This window comes from Streptopelia decaocto (assembly GCF_964273445.1).
Source record: "Streptopelia decaocto genome assembly, chromosome: 15".
In the NCBI taxonomy this organism is placed as follows: Eukaryota; Metazoa; Chordata; class Aves; order Columbiformes; family Columbidae; genus Streptopelia; species Streptopelia decaocto.
The window spans coordinates 7,449,035-7,469,825 of record NC_138670.1 but is presented as its reverse complement, the minus strand read 5'-3'; the positions used below and the strand labels follow the sequence as shown (position 1 = coordinate 7,469,825).

The window sequence follows — 20,791 nt, the reverse complement described above, 5'->3', positions numbered from 1 at the left end:
CCAGACAACAGTTCTGGAACAGATTTTTGAAGTATAAACTGCATTTCAGAATCATAAAAGACAAAACTAGTAACTGACTGGACATTTCATGACTTGTTTGAATTTTGTCTTACTGTATACTGACTGTGAATTTCTCCATCATTAGTACCTTGATCTCACTCCCTGTATCAGAGGGCTGTGTGGGAATACATGCTATAACAGATTTCTTCCTCACTATGCAAGGCCCAGATACATTATATCAATATGTTTTAGCCACGAAGACACTTAGCAGCTTGTGTGAGTATTTCTGGGGACAATCCAAAAATTTAGACTAAAGAACCTGACCAACAGTTCTGACAAGTTAAAAGGAATATTGTCATTATTTAATGATGTTGCACATTATAACCTATTAGAATGGCAGCTGGTTTAAAGCTGCCACATACTATGAATAATTTTAAGGCCACCAGGTAACAGTTTCCATTGCAACCTGCTGCAATATTTTTGAAGTCCTGAGCTTTTTGGAAGACAGCAGCTCCCTCACTGCAAACATAGTATTTTGGGCACCAAAAATTTTGCCTGCTTCAACAGTGAAACTTCTGTCTTTTCATAGTGCAACTCTCACACCAAGTATAACATTAAAAATGTTTCCATACCTCAATATTATCTGATCCATAGCATTGCACAGCTGCTTCTTCTGACAGTCCAACACAACCATATTCTAAGGGAGTGAAAACTGTAGTAGGTACCTGCTTGCAAGGAAACAGAAAGTGTCAGTGTTGAACCATCTGAAGCAGCTGCACGGCAACTACAGGGGAGACTTTGGCATGACTGAGAAGAGTAGCTGTCACATACATCTACTTTGACTGCTATTAAAGCTGGATTCCAGATGACAAAATGCAATTCCATTAAACATTCTTAAGAAAGAAAGTGTAATATTTGGTTTTTATTATCGAAAAAGGAAATAACTCACATTGTCATAGTCCATCAATTCTGAAGACTGGCCAAAAAGACGCTGAGACAGCAGTTTTCCCGCAGCTATTGCTGTGGGTGTTAATTCAGGACGGCCCTAAGAAGAGAGCACATAGCTTTGGTTTAACTAAGAGAGAAGTAGCATCCAAGGATTTCTCCTGGGACAACAGTCAGAAGGCAGCCAAATCTTTGGAATTCCAGCCTAGTAGCCAGGGCTTCAAATAGAGGAGGCAGTAATAATTTCTGTCCAAACACGCTTATAAGTCTCTGAGTTTAACATTTGTCTTGATGGGGGAAACAAACACCATCAATGTGTCAAAGCCTTGTATCTTATCATGTCACCCCTTGAAAAGCAGAGGATATCCACATGCTAACCATTCACTTCCCCCTCTCCTTCCATACTAAGTCATCAAGAAATTTTTCAGATGATCTTTTTAAAGCAGGAAAAGCCTAGTATAAAGCGAGAGTGTTTTTTCAACATCAGGCTTTTAACAAAAAGTTGTCCATCACAGTTTTACAGAACACAGGCACAAAACTTAGCTAGTTGTGGGCACTATTACTGAGTTCCTCTGTTGGTCCTGGAGAAGAGAGAAGACTATTCTGCTAACACTGCAACCTATAGGCATTCCCCACCACACACATTCAAGTTTTTCAAACTTTGTTTTTCATTATCCTGAATTTTTTCAGCATTTATCGGAATCCATTCCTCTTTCCCAGCTTATCTTTTCTGTATGTTGCTAGATAGATTCGGCACATGGTATTAGATACCATTTCAATTATCTGCGTATTAACATGCATTTATGTTTTTTATCTGCACTAATAACCACTTAAGTTAAAACTTCCATTGCAAAAAAACCAAACTGAAACAACGCTGTCTAACCTGATAACAGAAACTGCAATTCTAATTGTTAATGAAGACTAACCTATTTTTCCCCACAGCTCATGACAAATCACAAAACTGCAAGTTCACCCTTTTGTTCCCCCTAAAATCCATCAAATCACAGTTTTTCAAATCCAGCATTTTGACTCTCAAGTCTGTGATGAAATTTGCCATTTGTTGTTCCTTATACACATTTGCCTGAAACATGGCTGCCAATCACTTCTGTAGCAGGAAATACAGATGTTGTTTTGGCATTCCAGAAATGAATAGAAGATTAGAACAAGAGATAAAATTGTGAAAGCACTGCCATGCATTCCATAAAACCCAACTAATTACTAAAACATCCATGCAGATAAGGCCCAATTTCTCATAAACAATGACCTAAAGGCCTTCCCTGGTAAATATTTGAAATGAACATTCACTTTGCAGTCATGTGTAGAACTACTTTGCTGATTATTATGGATACGAATTGTTCATAAGAATCCTCCAATGTATTATACATTTAAATGAAATGGCTCCTAAGAGAGTTTTAAAGGCTTTGAAGTAATGTGCATTTGTTCTAACACAACTCATTTTGGTCTTATTTCTCTCCAAAGCAACATGCTGTACATTCCACCTCCTCTACACATCTTTGTTATAACACCCTTTGAAATATGACAGATGTATAGCAGCATGACCATATGATAAACCTCCTCTGAGAGAATTTCTTTATAGTGTGTGCCATGCTTTTCAACAAAATACTACTAGAGGAAGAATTTTAACACAGAGAGTTTATATCAGCACTGAAAAAATTTTCAAACTAAAATTCCAGCTTGATCTTTCTCATCCTGGTTACACAAAATGAAAATACCTAAATGCAACCTGTCAGTTGAAAATAGTATTTTGCCAAGGCTTGAAAAACTTTTTTTGATAGTTGACAAACTGACTGACCTCTGGAAGGCTGGGGTTTTTTTCCCCTCTTTTCTCCAAATGAACAGCTTGCATAACATTAGGATTCCATTTGCCATACAAGGGTGCAACAAGACACCCATATACACATAGTTTCCCATTTGTACCAGCTGGGTATGACTCCCAAATGAAAAGAGTCGTTCTGAGCATTTCAGGAAGCTCATCTTTTGCCTCTCACTCCCCCTTCAGCCAGGGAACCGAATGAAAACAATAACATAACTCTTGTTATTTGGTAGGAGTTCAGTGTCTACTTGAGGTGGCATGCTAAAGAAAGGAGGAGCAGAGCTTGAGAACTAGTTGCATGAGCAATAGCACTTAGTAGCAAAGAGACTCTGACAGGGAGAGATCGGAGCAAAGAGAAATCCTGAGCAGGAACACTGGAGAAAAAAAAAAAAAATCTTATTCTTATAAGCAATATTAGGGATCATTGATGCTCATTCAGAGAAAACAAGATTCCCCTTCCTGTGTTTTTTTGGTAGGTCTCACCCAGCAAGTATCACACACCAAGCTCTACAGCTTTGTGGTTCTTAGCAGGATGCACTTGCTTGTTTTGTGTGTATTCTTTGAGATGTGCACCAACATAGAACTTCTTCACTGCTGGTTCCCATGCCAATGAAATTTATTATCCAAATTAATTCTGCTTTAAATAAAAGACAAAATTAATTTAAGTATTCAAATAAAATAACTTCATTGCTTAGCGAGTGGAATTATATGGCTCATGTACTGGAGCAGATAAGATAACGGCAATAATTCCTTCTATCTTTAAACTCTATAAATGCATGACGACTATACTGTGATTTCTTTGATTCCTTATATTGAGCCCATATGCAGATAAAAGCTTAAGAGAATACTTCTGTACAGCACTGATGTAACTCTCAGTTTTTGAGTTGTTGCTGTTTTTAACACTTAAATTTAGAAGTGCCTACTGAACAACTTCAAGTTCAAAAACATGCACTAATAGGACAAAAGCAGGAAAAGGAAATCCAAGTTTTAACAACAAAATGAAAATGACAAATAAATGAAGATCTGATTTTTTAGATCTAGAGTAGGAAAGAAGAGGGCATCCTGCCTCCAGCTTTATACTTCTTTCTTAAAGGAAATGACTTGCCCAAAATAACACTGCAGATTGGCAGCAAAATGAGCAACAGAATCTAAGGCCCTGCCAGCATTGCCTCTAATAACTGCTTCTTGGATTAAATTAAAAAGAAAAGTTTGGAAAGCAGGAGGGTCAACCAAGGCATATGTCAGAGACAAGCAGGTGTGGGAGGCCACGGTGAGCAGAAAGAGGACTGCAGAAAATATCCCAGCGCAAGATGTGACAAGTACAGAGGGAAGCTGTATGTGAAGTGAGAAGAAAGGAGAGGAATTATGTCCATAATCCCAAAGCTCTGAGTGACTGGACAGGACACAGAAGCTGTGGAGAGTAAGAAAAGAATGAAAAAGGAGAAATAGCTGAGCAGAGAAGAGTTTTAACACAGTTCAGAAGGAAATGGCAAGTCATTCAGATGAAGATGAAGACAGACAGGAAGAAACACATGTCTACATAGAGGGGGAAGAGGTCAGGATTGGTCAGCAGATTTCACAGAATCACAAAATGTCAGGGATTGGAAGAGACCTCGAAAGCTCATCCAGAGCAATCCCCCCGCCGGAGCAGGAACACCCAGATGAGGTTACACAGGAAGGTGTCCAGGCGGGTTTGAATGTCTGCAGAGTAGGAGACTCCACAACCTCCCTGGGCAGCCTGGGCCAGTGTCTGTCACCCTCACTGAGAAGAAGTTTCTTCTCAAATTTAAGTGGAACCTTTTGAGTTCCAGTTTGAACCCATTACCCCTTGTCCTATCATTGATGGTCACTGAGAAGACCCTGGTTCCATCCTCCTGACACTTAGCCTTTATATATCTGTAAACATTAATGAGATCACCCCTCGTTCTCCTCTTCTCCAAGCTAAAGAGCCCCAGCTCCCTCAGCCTCTCCTCATAAGGCAGATGCTCCACTCCATCATCTTTGTTGCCCTGCGCTGGACTCTCTCCAGCAGTTCCCTGTCCTTCTGGAACTGAGGGGCCCAGAACTGGACACAATATTCCAGGTGTGGTCTCACCAGGGCAGAGTAGAGGGGAAGGAGAACCTCTTTGGACCTACTAACCACCCCACCTTCTAATACACCCCAGGATGCCATTTGCCTTCCTGGCCACAAGGGCCCAGTGCTGGCTCAAAAAAAAAAAACAAACCCAAAACATCTAAACCAATTCATGAACCGAAGTCAGACACATTTAGTATTTGCAGCAATGACTTTTTGTTTTCTAGAGGAAGACACACTTGTCAGAAGCATTTTGTGTCAGGCAGCAGATATTAGTCTTGTGACTAATATCAATTAAACCCCCAAATAGTAAAAATGTAATTACAGAACTTGTCACAGTAATTCTCAGTAAGTGTATTCAACTCCAAAAGGTAAGAACTGCTTTCAACCAGCATTCACAGGCAGTATGAAGTCATATGTCTGAAGTGCTAAAAACATTATTAGAAAGATAACTGAAGTGATAAAGACATTATTAGTAGCCTCTGACCAACGATGTATTCCCTGATAAACATCAGTAATAATCTCTAATGCTGAGATACTTCACAAGATCCATGTGAGGGAAATTACTGACCCAGGTGGCTGGCACAAACACTACAGCTGTGCAAAATGAAAAAGAGCAAAACACTAAGATATATGCTAGAGCATGACGACATCTGAGGACCAGTTATTAGTCAGGAACAAGGTTGGCTTCCTGTTATTGTAAAATAGTTTATGTAGACTCAGTACCTCTGTTATGTCTCCAATTGCATAAATGTGTGGAACAGAAGTAGCTTCACTGGCATCAACTATGATCTTTCCAGTTTCAGAATTAATTTTCACTCCAACTTTCTCCAAATTGAGAGTTCCAGTGTCAGGGGCTCGGCCTTAAGGGGACAAAAAAAAAAGAAAAAGGGGGGGAATTTAAGTAAAAACTATTGGAAAACTTCAGCTGTGTTAATCTAAAAAGCTGGATGCCTTTGCTCAGACTATTTCAGAGAAAGTTATGCTTTAAAAATGTGCAGGGCAACATCCACTACAAAAAGTGCAAAAAAACCAGATGGTTTAATATTTATTGCACATTCTAAATTCAGTTTTTTAATGTAGCATGAATATACACAAAATAACTAAGCAACTTCTACACTGAAAATTTCCATTAAACACTAATTGAATGGCACTCAATACTAACGAACAGCCTCTTGTGCACACTTGCGGGTAAACATTATTAATAATGCTGTTCAACGTGAAACATACCTGAACTCCTCTTGCCTTGTTTTCTGATACACTTATTTTAAGGCTTTTTTTTCCCACAGCTTGGATGAAAATGTTTCCCAACTTTGCTCTCAAGTCGTTAATGCTGAGTTATTTTGCCCAAACTCTGTATTTGGGCTATTTCTGTCAAGTTTAGAAACACTATTCCTAGAGTCTAGAAACACTTTTAAAAACAGATTTAAAAACAAATGAGGCAAATTCTACCAAGCCTAGATTTTATTACAGCTCCCTCTTCCAAAGATTTTAAGCTATTTCACCTTTAAAAAAAAAAATTTGTAGTATTTTCTGCATAGAGTTATCACTTAGACCACCAAAGTCCTGGTAGCATTACACCAAGCATTCTGTAGAGTATTTACCAAAGCCAGAAATTGGAATCTTAAATGCTATCCCATTTTTCAAATGTATTTGAAGGTTAATAAGCATAGTGAAATTATCAGGCGTTCCCAAAATTTGCAGGGACACACAGAAGAGATTACCTGAATATATTCAAATGAATCAAATTTTATAACACTGCATCCATTTTTAGAGGCTATAAATGAATATGGATATATCTACACCTACATATATAGGTCTCTTTTGTGTGAGTCATGATTTTGTGCTTGATGTTAATACAGAGCTATAGCAAAGCAAAACAAAAAGGGAAATGTGTTTTCTTTATAAAAACAAGCTCTTTGATGTTAATGTAGGAAATTATTAAACAAAAGGAAAACCTGGCTTGTCAATACAGACCTAATTATATGTAAACATATGATTCACTGCTTTATACATCTGCCATATAGCCAGGCCCCCCAAACAATGTCACATCTGAATGCCTCTGTAAAGACTTCTGTGTATTAATTTCATCTGGTGAAACCAACACTTCCTCTGGGAGCACTGACTGAAGCTGTCGGCACTTGGCTATCTGTCTGTCTTCCCTTCTGTTGTCCCCATGGGATGTTGATCTGCTGTTCCTTCTCTGCCCCCTGCTCCCCAGTCCTGATGCTATCAGGCAACAAAAATAATAAACCTCCAGGACCTTATCTTGGCTCGGATGTGAAACAACTTCCTACCGTTGTATTTCTTTGTGTATTGAGAGTAAAGCCTGGATATTCTGCAAATGGACAACTAATGGGGTTTTCTAGTTTCCCCTTTTTCCTGCCAGGCAGAGCCAAGAGAAAGCTTAGCACGCAATGGCAGGCACTGAAAGAGGAAAAAAATAAAAACCATCAATAGAGTCATTTAAAGACCTGTGACAACAACTGCTGAGTTTATCGAATCTGCAGGATAACACTTAACCTTTCAATTCCAATCTATTTTAACATGTGTACAGTTTGGTATTAATAGCTAAGAGTTAAAAAAAAAATGTGTCGCTATGCATAGTGAAATTTCTCTCTCAACTTTACTGCCTAAATATTATTTCTGAAAGCAAAATCGAAACTTTAAAAACCTGAACTAAATCTTTATTGGCCTTCAGCCCCATGCTGGCTCACCTCCATAAGCCAGAATTATACTTACTGATCTTGCTTCACCTCAAATTCAGTAGCTTAGGTTCATGATTAGCAAATATGTCTTGGTAAGTTTTAATGTCAAATTCAGGAAATTCTGATATTTCCCAGCATTCACTCGTATTAGAGCATCATTTCTCACAATTTCTCAGTACTATCGGTTCAGAAGGACATTTCTTTCATACCTATAACTCCTAAGTTTTTTACATTTACAGCTTCAAGAAAGCATGAGTTTAGAGCTTATTTCTAAGATTCAGAGGGCAATACAAAACTATACCAAATCCTACCAGACACACAACACATGTGCTGTTAGTTTGAAGATGTCCACTGCCCTGAAACTGCCACAGGACAAGGAGTTCATGATTGTATAAGACACAAGACTAGATGTAGATATTACACTAGACATCTAGCAGAAAAGTGCCAATTCAAATCTGACCCTTAAAAAAGTTACCTGACTCCTGCACTTTTAATACCACATCATAATCTCATCTTTAATAGACTCACATAATAACTACACAGCTGTGAAAACCACAAAGATCCCTGCTCTCAGGGCCTGCCCCCATTTGCTTTTAACTTTAAAAGAAAAAACAGCTTTGTGATCTGTTTTTGTGAAATCTAATAATATGGCTTCCTAAAGGAGTTGCCAGCCAGCTTAGCTACAGAGAGTGTCAAGTCACTCGTTAAAGCGCCTGTCTCAGACACAGGCCAGGCTGATCATATTGTGATGTGGCATTTCTGTCCCATAATATGCTGAGGTGAAGGCAACATCAGGCTGCTGTGACCTTCAAGTGCAGGACTGTCGACAGCGGAGACTGAAGCAGCCAAACTGGGAAGAAACCATAGGAATAGGCAGAGTCAAATAAGCAGCAGCAGTAAATGAGTGACAGCATACTCTTGCATACAGTAAGATTTCCCAGGGTGATAAAGGTCCAGCTGACAGCAGAATTCTATAATGGGTCTTCTGCAGTTTCCTAATCGCAGAAGCTGGAATGTCTCTTTGCCCCTCAGCATCCGAAAAATCCAAACTAGAGCCAACTGAGCACTTTACTACCAGGCATGATACTTCAGACGGCCACAGTGAGGATACTGCAGGGTGACAGGATGGCTCTTCTGGCATAAAACTTGAGCCCAAAAGTCTTTTCCGCTTCATCCCTATACACTGGCATTTTGACACATCACTTCATAACGTTACTCAATCCAAGGTCAGTTTGACCTTAATCAAAATCCCATCTGTGTTCCCAGTCTTGTTGCTCTCATCTTGTTCTGGGTCTCTGACACACTCCCCAAATTAGTTTCAAGAGCACTACCCTTTCCTCCTTCAAATTCCTTCTCACAAGGTGTTCACTAAAACATAGCCAGCCAATAATGACTAGTAAAGACCGACTCAGTGTAACTAATGTTCAGGTTACAAGAAAATATTGACTAGGGTAAGATTAACTAAGGTAAAAAAAAGTTCAAAACTGTTACCACATTGACAGCAGCGTGCACCAATTTTACAAAGATGTTTTTGAACATTTTATTCATTACCGATAAACCTTCAGCACGCCTGCCACAATTTGAAAAAATTCTGACTGTTAGTCAGTGCTCAGGCAGTAACAGGTTCTTTGCCAAGTCTGCTAAACCAGACTGTGCCTTGTATTGTTGAGTAGTAATACTTATTGCACAAAGGAGTCACCTCTTCAGGAAGCTTGTGGCAGCCATGGTACAATCATTAAACTTGGGCATCACCATCCACTGCACATCCGAAGTTACTTGCGTCTGGACACATGTCACTTTGGTCCTACCCAAACAACAAACACCAACTCTCACATGCAGATTAGTGGCATAGCCTAGCACCTAACCTTTCCTCAACATGAAGAAGTCTTACCAAGACACTAATGAGTTAAAATTAATGAGAAAGAGACACTGGAAGTTCAGAACAAAGGCTCAGAGCCTCAGCAAACCACATCACATTAGCACTAGCAGTCTTCTGAGATCAACCAAGATGGATTATTTTTCACGGAAGAGTTCAAAGGTTAAAAAACTGGATGGCAAGATTTTGTTTGCAAAGACGAATCTAAATCCCATCCCCTTTCTATATGGGCTGGCACAGATATGGTCACAGGAGATCACAGCAATACAGGATTTTTGAAAGAAAATCTCCAAATAAAATTTCTGTTTTCTTAGTTAATCCAAACTGATTTGGTTGTAAGACGTGAAGAAAACTACTATAAAAAAATGTTATGTACTTAAGCCTTTCTTGATACTTAACAGCAAGGATCTTATTTTACTGCACTAGAAAATAAATCTGTCAAGCATCCAGTCTGACACAAAGGACAATATGCTTGATGGCATGTGATGTGCAACACCTGATACCTGTTTAGCCTTACACTGAGCTAAAGTCATAATTCTTTTTTATAGCGAAGATGATATTACTTCAAAGACACAGTGGCTTTACTCTAAGCTTATAAATGCAAAGGACCTTGAGAATGCTTGTTCTGTTGCTCTCAGCAGGGAGAAAACTTCTGTAAAGCTAAACTTAAAATCTGGTGCTGGTCACTGCTCTTTCTGTTAAGAATTTACTAGCACACTACCTCACTTTCTCTGTCAAATGAATTCTGGGATAGTTTGTAAACACCTTAGTTTAATCATCAATTCAGTGTTGCTCCTCTACACACTAAGATCCCATTAGATATGTAGTAGCTCAGTATCTTTTCTAAGGACTTTGTGAATAATCTGGACAAATTCCAGTTACAGCAGTGATCTTTTGCCTTCTATTGCAAATTAAAATGTAAATACCACTTTGCCAATTCCTTTTATATGTTATCCGTGTTGTGACTGCTAAAGCATTCAACCCATAGGTTTCATTCCTCCAATAGTTGAAACAAACCCACTTGTGGCAGATGCAACTTTGCCCTGCAAATCAGTGGTTGCATCTGTTTGTAAAGGTGTCAATCTCCTCTGCTCTTTTCTTTGGATGAAGACCGTATGTTCAGTCTGCACATGCACACGCCACTGCTTTGTCACTCAGGTATATCAGGCACATAACATATAATTTTTTTGCGCGTTCTTAAGGGCAGGGGGAATACAATATGATATTAAAAGTTTATTGGTTCCATATCGAAAGAAAAACAATTCTTAAGAGCTCATAATTTCAAAAGAATTCTCAGAAAAGCAAAACCAGAGGACTAGTAAAAGACAGAAGGACATTACAGGACTAGACAGGCAGAATCAAATAAAGGTCAAGAAAGAGCTGTTCCACTGATCTGGAATATAGTTACTTATAATAGTAATAATAGTTACTTATAAAAGCTTTGGATTGAAACCTTTAAATTACATAAAAGGGTATCAAAATGAGATATTTTTTTCCCCTCAAATATTTTGACTGGTTCAAAAAAGCTGCTAGAAAATTAAAGACAGCATTGTGCTTGCCTTTATTGGCTTACACGTATAAGCAGAAAATTACACATTCCAAAAGATAAAGAAAACTCTTCATAGAAACACAATGTAATTTTTTTGCAAAGGGCCTGCATTAAGAGATAACATCGTAGCTTACCGAACTCAAACTATGTCCCACTGTCAGTAAATACTTTTGACATTATTCATAAAATCCTACTAAACGTCCACAATGCGCTTATAAAAATTAAGAAAATACCTACTATAATTCAGGCTACAATCAGTTAACAATAGCGGCTGCTTTTTAAGTAACTCTGCAAGCTGACTTTCTTCAATCAGTATTGTAACTGGCACATCTGCAGACAGGAAATCCTCAACACCACCAAATTTCCCAGCCTATTATCTGAGACACCTGGTGTGGGTGTGTTGATACAGAGCAAAACAATGAATCATACCGACTGCACATCAATTAACCAACGTTAACTGTTAATGCGTTTAATCCTTAAAGGTGGAGTGTCAACTTGAACACTAAAAAAAAAAGTCACCACAAATATCCCACTCTCTCAAGCTGTTCATTTTGCAGTTTCTAAATATGGATTGTAACTCAAATGCATGACAAAAATTATAATAGATGTAGTTCCTCTGTATCAAAATAGTGAACGGACCCACATAATAACTGAGTTGCAATAGTATATCATGCAACCTTACTCCATTATAATTAACAATAAACCAAAATTTTTTCATATTATTTCAATTTAATAGCTTTTTTCCACCTCCGACAAAAGTAAACAAATTGACTTGACATTTCACAGGTGTGACTCCCACTCAGTGTGCTTTTACCAGAAAGCTTGAGAAAAATCAAATATGGCATTTAGAAATCCACTTTTTTGAAACATTTTCATCTCACCTCATGAATATTATTCTACAGTTTTTAGGACTGTCGCATCTCTAGATAGCATGACCTTTTGTTGCCCTTGGCAAGCACTAGTGTCTTTGATTGGTTTCAGTGAGCATAATCCATTATTATAGGCTGTTTCCACAATTTATAGAAGACTATTACACTTCTAAGAGAACAGTAATCACAATAAGTGAAAGAAAATGTTTGTCACAGCACTCAACCTGCTCTCTCTTTGGGGTATTAGGAAGATACAAAGATGACTTAACCAGGGGAAGGGAACAACAGGACAACAGATATAGTCCACCGGGCAAAATAAAAAATGCTGTAAATGATCTGTTCCTGTTTCCTGCAATGGATCTATTCTATGACCACAACCAGCACAGTTTAGAAAAATTCCTAGAAAAAATGGTAGCCTCTTGAACAGGATAAATAGGAACTTGTAGTAGCTTCATGAATAAATCAAGAGCACAGACTTAAAGAACACTACCTGCACCACAGATGTTGCTGGAATTCATGCTCTCACCCTCTAGTAAATGTGAGGAAGATTAAATGTTGTCCCATTTATTGCAGCTCATGCAAAGGTAGTTACCATGGATTCTTAACTTTCATGTGTTTTTAGACTGTAAGTGAATAAGTCAGGCAAGCAAGAAAATAACTAAGAAACTGTAAATGTTTAGCTCACTAAATATTTAACACACACACACACACACACACACACACACACACACACACAAAAGGAAGGAGCTGTTTGGCCCCATACAAGATGATGAAGGGACTTCATTTTCAAAATGGAAAGCATTGCAAATAAATGTTAAGATAATGAAGCTTACCTACGGCCCACATCACTGTGTCAAAGGAATCGGTTTCTTCTGTGCCCAGGTCAGTATTTTTCCAGGTCACTTGTAATCTGTTGTTCTCCAATCTTTCTACTTTGGTTGGGAAACATCGCTTTAAAAATTTTGTGCCGTAAGATTCCATGTGCTCAGTTACTAAAGATGCCATTTGCTGTTGAGTAAGGGGAAAAAGATGTTTATTCTAAGATACGTGTAATGTAAACCCCTCCTTCAGCTGTCTTCATGAAAACTCAGTAAATATACTGTGCATTTCAAATGTTCTTTGTCACTTACTTACTATGGATTGTCAACACATGATAATTTATTGAGCCACTATAACCTGTAACTCTATTCCAAGAGTCATCTACATCTGAATATTCATTTTCAAAAAAGTAAAACAGTAGAAGAATAAAATGGTTGCTTTTAAATCATTTGATGCTCATACAAAAATAGCATCTAGAGCATGTTCAATTTAACGTTACCATAATTACCACTTTCTGACAGCTTGATGAGAATTAAATACTTCCATAAAGGTAAGGAAGAAAAATATTTCCCTTTGCCATGACACCTGTCATTTCTCTGCAATGACTATGAATTACTAGGGTTCCCTGGAAACTTCTACCACAAAAAGGAAATAATGCTTTTGTCCTAAGAGCCTATTTGAAATAATGCCACACCACAGTCAGTCAGTGAAATGTTGCATTGACAAGTTTATCCAAAGATGTCATTGCTCTTGACTGCAGTAATTCTGGTTGCACTTTGTCAAAGAATATGTTTATTACTTAAAGGATATTATTACTAAACCACTCACACGGAAACCACTCACACGGAACAACTACATGCAAGCTCTCAGCTTACAATACTTCATTTTCAAAGTTGATATTAACTAATATGAAGGCAACAGCAGTGTTATATCTTCTCAGAAACATGATAGCTCACTAACCAGTTTCCACCAGACTCAGGCTACAGACTGAACATAATTATTTTATGTCTATTAATGCTTTATTAACTTTGAGATGTCCATTGTGCTCTTCCTGCCTACAAAGCATCAAGTTCTCAGAGAAATCCCTACTGTGTCTTGTGAAGTGCCACACATACACACTCTTAACACTATTCCCTGTTCGCTCAGATCTCATGCTGTCACAGGTGTAGAATTCTTCAATGACAAGTGTAAATTTCAGACACATTGTCATACGATGCTTTGCAAGCTCTGGTACACATACTACTAGTTTTAAGGAAGCCACTTCAAAGGGGGAGTGGCTGGCATACAACCAGGACCTCTCACTATCTGCGGTGGGCGTCTATTATAGGCCACCAGATCAGGGTGAGGAAGTTGATGAGGCCTCTACAGACAGCTGAGAGCAGCCTCACAATCACAGGCCCTGGTTGTGGTGGGGGATTTTAACTTCCCTGATGTTTGTTGGAAGGACGACTCAGCCGGCCAGCCACAGTCTAGGAGGGTCTTCCAGTGCCTTGACGATAACTTTCTGATGCAAAGGGTGGAGGAGCCGACTAGAAGAGGTGCACTGCTGGACCTCATCCTCACTAACAAGGAGGGTCTGGTTGAAGCAGTAAAGGTTCACGGCTGCCTTGGTTGCTGCCTTGGGGCAGTCTAGTTGGAGGCCTGTATGTAGTGGGGTGCCTCAAGGGTCAGTACTGGGGCCTACGTTCATCAGTGATTTGGACGAGGGAATAGAGTGTACTATCAGCAAGTCTGCTGATGACACTAAGCTGGGAGGAGTGGCTGACACGCCAGAGGCTGTGCTGCCATCCAGCGAGACCTGGACAGGCTGGAGAGTTGGGTGGGGAAAAATTTCATGAAATATAACAAGGGAAAGTGTAGAGTTTTCCATCTGGGTAGGAACAACCCCAGGTTCCAGTATAAGTTGGGGAATGACCTATTAGAGAGCAGTGTAGGGGAAAGGGACCTGGGGGTCCTGGTGGACAGCAGGGTGACCATGAGCCAGCACTGTGCCCTTGTGGCCTGGAAGGCCAATGGCATCCTGGGGTGTATTAGAAGGGGGGTGGTTAGTAGATCGGGAGAGATTCTCTTTCCCCTCTACTCTGCCCTGCTGAGACCACACCTGGAATATTGTGTCCAGTTCTGGGTCCCTCAGTTCCAGAAGGACAGGGAACTGCTGCAGAGGGTCCAGTGCAGGGCAACAAAGATGCTGAAGGGAGTGGAGCATCTCCCGTGTGAGGAAAGGCTGAGGGAGCTGGGGCTCTTGAGCTTGGAGAAGAGGAGACTGAGGGGTGACCCCATTAATGTTTACAGATATCTAAAGGGTGAGTGTGAGGAGGATGGAGCCAGGCTCTTCTTGGTGACAACCAGTGATAGGGCAAGGGGTAATGGGTTTGAACTGGAACTCAAAAGGTTCCACTTACATTTGAGAAGGAACTTCCTCTCACTAAGGGTGACAGAACACTGGACCAGGCTGCCCAGGGGGGTTGTGGAGTCTCCTACTCTGGACACATTCAAACCCACCTGGACACCTTCCTGTGTAACATCATCTGGGTGTTCCTGCTCGGGCGGGGGGATTGCACTGGATGAGCTTTCGAGGTCCATTCCAATCCCTGACATTCTGTGATTCTGTGGATCCAGTAACCCGTCTTTAACCTAAACCTGCTACACTACCTTACATTGCGTCTTTAGACAGTAATACTCTTTACACAAATTCTATATAAAAATCTTATGTTTGTTTGTTTGTTTTTGTTGCCTTTTCTTGTTGTTATTTCTAATTGCTTTTATTCTCTTCACACAGGAATGGGCTTCTGGCCAGAACTGTGTTCTGTTTTGTCAGCACAGTCGTGACCACTTACATTTTTAAATAAAACTCCTCAAAATCTTTCCCAATTTTGAAAGAGTTTTCTCTCTTTAAATTCCCTACTTGAAAACTTTTGCTTTATTTTCTACAGTTTAGGGTTGACAGTTCCACTGAAATCACTATATATATATATATATATATATGTTTTTTACCCCGCTAGAACCACTACTGTTTTAAAAGCAGTAAAGTCAAGATTTCCAACTCCCATTTCATTACAAACTTTCAGCTTAGTGATTTATTTATATTCATCACAATGAACTCCACATTGAGCTGCTTCATGTTAAGTCCAATAATTTATTTTAAAAGTAATTATCTGTAACTCCTAGAAATTCAGGATTATTTTAAAGATTGTCTAATGTTGTTAGCAGTGGCATAAATCCCTCCTCTGCTTCCCAACCTTTCCTATCTTGTTTTCGGTTAAGCAGGAGGAAAAAACAAGATTTACTTTTCTGAGTACAGTATCAAGAGACATGATAGGAGAACAAGAGCTAATATTTCTTAGCTTCTTTTCAGAAAGCACATACAAGGAAGTGTTTGGAAAAGCCAATGACACTTTTTCTTTAGGAGACAAAATAACCAAATATTCTTTTAAATATATTTTATATATAAGGAGATGTGAAAGATTCCATGCTCACCTGATCAAACCCACGAAGTGGAATACTTCTCATCATGACTGTAGTGTTCAATCCAATGCCTGTAAGAAAACCAGCACACTCAAGCGAAACATCTGGTGAGGCATCAGTTAAGGAAATAGAAAAAATAATCTAATATAAACGCAATATAAAATGGTAGCACACAAGTGGGCTTTTTACCTAGAGATATCAAGTTCTCCTCACACAGACCATCTTCAGCTTGCTTTTGTTGCATAGAATAAAACTCCAAAGCCTTAGAGTATTTTCCTCATAGAGAACACTGTTTTTAAGATCCTGAGAATTTATCCTCAGCTGATCTTAATTCACACAATGCTACTGCACAAAAATGATTACTATTCTATTACTAACTCAACTACGGGGCACGAGCAAAGGAATTCCAAAAACTGAGCTTTCATAGGAAAGACAGCTATGCTGCTTATAATCATAGATCATCACAGCTTTTTCAAAGGATACAGCTGGCTCCAACAACCAACCTGTTACATAAAAAGAAAAAAAACAGTAAAGCAGTGGAATGAGCTTGTGTATATTTCTGCACAACCAAAACATTATTTTCTGAAGTATGTATAGTTACAAAATTATAGGTTTGAGGAGTGGATCTGATGTTTTTAGATAGGAAGATAGAGCATGGCTTATCAACTCCAACAAAGACAACATTATAATGTGGGCTTATTTTGTTAAGAAAATTTAAAAAAGCAAAAAGAAAAGAACAGGCTATAAGACACATGGAATTGTTTTTATGTTGCAAAGAGACATTTAAACACATGTTCTGAAATACCAAGTGAAGAAAGCTGTGAAAAACTCAGAGAAACTAGCAAGGGTAAGAGGCATCACAAATATTTCAATTGTGTTCTACGATATTCCTCCACTGGAAACACCTGAAGTGGACACTCACGGGGCCTATTGCTACTGATGCCTCATCTTTACAGGGTATCTCGGCACCATTGCCTCTGGGACAGCAGGCAACATGTAATCATACAGATATGTGGCAGTCTTGTCGTAACTCAAATATACCTCAACATTTCTAGAGGTATCTTTATTACCAAATAGATATATTTAATTATTTTTAAGGAAAATTAACACAATAAGAATTTAAGTATGTTTGAAATTCATCACCTTCCTATCAAGTAGATTACAGTTCCCAACATAATTCCTTGCTAAATTTCATTTTGATTTATAACCATCTGCTTTTTAATTATCTTATTTGTCCATATGCCAAATATTTGCCATTCCTGTCTTTAAAAGTTTGTGTGTGCTGCTCTATAAAATCTCTTTAATAGATTTACCTAGGCTAGTATTTCCCAAACACATCCATTTTAGATCTTAAATAAAACTTCAGCTCCTATCTCTTCCCATATTTCACTCCCTTTCAATCAAGAATATCACTCAAGTTGTACATCAACACTTTTAATTTATGAGGTGTATCCGCTCTCCAGCACAGCACTTTCCGTGCCTGTCCTCAGCTGCCCTGTACACCACAGCGTCCCCTCCCTTCCGAGCATTCCCTCGGCTCCCCACGTCTGCCGGTGCACAAAAGGCAGAACAGCCCATCCCTGGGCCAGAGGTGAGAGTGGGTCCAACCAGCCGGGTGCTGACACTCAGCTGCTGGACGGGCTGCACTCACACCCCTTCGCTGTTCACATATTCCATAGACTTGTTAAAATCTCCCGTTTTGGAGGTGCATTCCACACAGTATTTCCACTTGCAACAAAGTCTTTTGTTAAGTTTTTGAATCAAGAAAAAAAAATTGTCAGGGATCAAAATTTCTAGTTACTATGGGAACAGTGGAGAAGATTAGGCTCTTTCTATGATTTTCATCCATGGAAATAGATGTTTACAAAAAAAACTTAATTCCCATGCTTTATAAAGAACTTTTAATCAAAAAACAGCACCACAAATACATAGTACTCAGAACCCAACTAACTGTTTTGCACATTTTTTTCTGTTTATTTTTGGCATTTTTTTAAAGCAGGTCTCTCTCATACTGCCACATAAAAAAGTTAAAAAACAAACAAAACCCACAAAACCACCACCAACAAACCAACCAAACAAAACAACAACAAACAAACAAACCCCACAAAACTAAACCTTTGGAGTTTTGCATATGGAAGAAGTGGTTTGCTAATTGTGTTTTGGAAAGCTAGAAATTTTAGACATTTACTTTAAAACCTCAAAATACAAACTCACATAATCACAGAGTTTATTTAAAGTTAGGAGGATAAGCAAGGAAGAACAAGCATTATAAGCATAAGCCACAGGACCTTATCATACTCTTTTACCCACATCCAACCTTGTTTGACTGTTTTGAGGAAGATAAATTTTAGCAACATAAATGATAATGCCAGCAGAGAACAGTTGCATGGAAATAATCCATTAAGTAAAGACCTTTTATCTCAGCAGCTGTGCCTTCATTAATTCAAAAACTCTGAGCAACAAAATAAAGCTGTTTTGACAAAAACATGCTCTGAACAGGTGAAAATTCAAAATAGTCAGATCACAGGAAGGAAAAGAAATATCAACCTGTGGCCTATACATCCCACACTGTTTTGTATTCTACACTTTGCTTGATTCCTGGCCAAAGTAGCATATGCTAGTATGGTGCTTCACAAAATAAACATAAACCCTTAAATCCATGGAAAAAAACACAAAAACTGCAGGCTATCACAAAGTGGTGCATGCATTGCCATATCTTTATAAGGAGGTATCATTCATCAGTTTTAGTTAAAACTTATAAAGCAGTGAGCCTTCCTCTACTCTGTTAGCAGGAAAACTACGAGTACACATGGCTACAAAGATAGAAATGTGTTTCATAGAAAGACACCAGGAACCTTACAAAATTATAATATTTTATATGTGTACACGCATAGCAACTGAAATCAAATATTAGAGGCATGATGGAACTCTGAAGACAGCAAACCTGGCTTCTCTTTTTAGCCCTGCCACTGACCCACCATTTATCCCTTGGAATGTTGTTATTCCACAGTACTGTGAGAGAAACAAGTCTAATACTTGAAAGCTCTTCATACACAGACTACCCTATGTTAAGAAAGCAGAGCAAAAATAGTAGGTGAAACCAGTCTGTGCCATCTCCTAGTTCTAACAGAGATGCCTTTAAACTGCTGAGAAGTGCAGACATAAGGTCTGCTGCTCCACAAACCCCAGGGATTGCAGAGTCAGTACAACGTCTTCCTCACAAAAGACCCTAGATAACATCTAGCTATCCTGTCATAAAAACATACAATTTCTGAAGGTGTACACAGAACAGGTTGAGCTAAAGAGATTAAAATCTGCTAGTGTGGGTTTTACGTTTAGCAAACAATTTAACATAGTGGGAAATAGATTTTCCCAGCATCAGGGCATCTGATTCATCTATGCATGGATGAGCACCTGCTCTTTTAGCATGTAGCTCCTGGAAGTGCTGCAAAAAGCCACACACTGCCCATAAGGAAACATCTACTGGAGATTCAAGATTCACAGGGAACAGAATGAGAATATCTGTAATCTGGGCATATGTTTGCTCTTCTTTTTCATCAGATGAAAAATAGATGCCAGCTGGCATTCATTCATAGTATCAGCAGCACATTATTCACAGTTTCTTCTACACAGTAGAGGGTTCCTGGGCATTGTCAGCATCTAATAGAAAAGTTAAGAAAGCAGAACCTAAACTCCTTCACACCTGCTCAATATCTCACTCATTCTGAACATATTTCAAGGCATCTTTTCTAATTCACTCTACCAAAACTCTCCATCTCAGTAGTGAGAATTTGCTCATAATGTTTGTATATCTAAGAGACTTCTGAGTTAGTTAATGGTTTGGTCTTTTTTTCTTTTTTTAATATGAATAACTGCAGGACTGACAGTTCTATAAGCCCCAGGCATGTAATTTGTAGCTGAGATATGTACATTTGGAGAGGGAAAAAAGAAAGAATAAGTACAACACAGCTCAGACTAAAAACAAAAGGTGTTAAACTGAACCTTGGGAATATTTATAATAGAAACAAATCCGACAGAAACAAACCTTTAACTGCTCCCTCCTTCATTTGCTAGGACACAGCCTGATAAAGCACAGAAATGCTACTGTAGCCCCTGCAGGCTTATTTTGACTAAATCTCAGGAATGCAACGTATAAACACTAGACTCCCACATTACACTGTTACAACTTGCATTAGCAGCAACTGGACAAAAGCCACATTTTCACAGAAACATCTTACAGGGATAAATCTTATGTTCAGTTTTTGTGAGGGGTTTTTGCATTTTTTTTTCTTTTAAAAACAATTTCCTTGCATAAATCATGCTCTCAAAATTCAAGAGGTGACTGATATACTACAAACAACCGCAAATTTACTTTCCTTTTTAAACTCTACCCAGGACCCTTGTTTATCTATTTGATGTTTAGGCTAACTGTTGTAGGAAAAATAAGGAATTAGGATTTTAGGCCTTGTATCAGTACCATAAGCTATGCTGCTAAGGCTGAAGTCTCAGCTTGTCCCCTGTATAGCCCTTACCCAGAACCACTAGTGTGGTTACCTTATGCTTGCTTTGTACCTTTAGTTGAGACATTGATAAATGCTATTCTTAGGTTTGCTGATCTCCGTGCTAGACTGATGAACTATAGATAACAAATG

At 38.7% G+C, this 20,791-nt stretch overlaps 1 protein-coding gene across 2 annotated transcripts in view; it reads right to left on the bottom strand.

Annotated features, from left to right (window-relative positions):
- Nucleotides 1-20,791, bottom strand: part of TXNRD2 (thioredoxin reductase 2) — a 35,498-nt gene that overhangs the window by 7,785 nt on the left and 6,922 nt on the right. The window contains exons 9-14 of one of the 2 annotated variants that reach the window (XM_082066598.1): nt 16,623-16,642; nt 16,152-16,243; nt 12,689-12,863; nt 5,580-5,716; nt 950-1,045; nt 633-725 (exon numbers count right to left, since the gene is read on the bottom strand). In XM_082066598.1, the coding sequence (XP_081922724.1) occupies nt 633-725; nt 950-1,045; nt 5,580-5,716; nt 12,689-12,863; nt 16,152-16,243; nt 16,623-16,642 (613 nt within the window). The remainder of the gene's footprint in view (nt 1-632; nt 726-949; nt 1,046-5,579; nt 5,717-12,688; nt 12,864-16,151; nt 16,244-16,622; nt 16,643-20,791) is intronic. The other variant, XM_082066599.1, reaches the window with a different exon arrangement.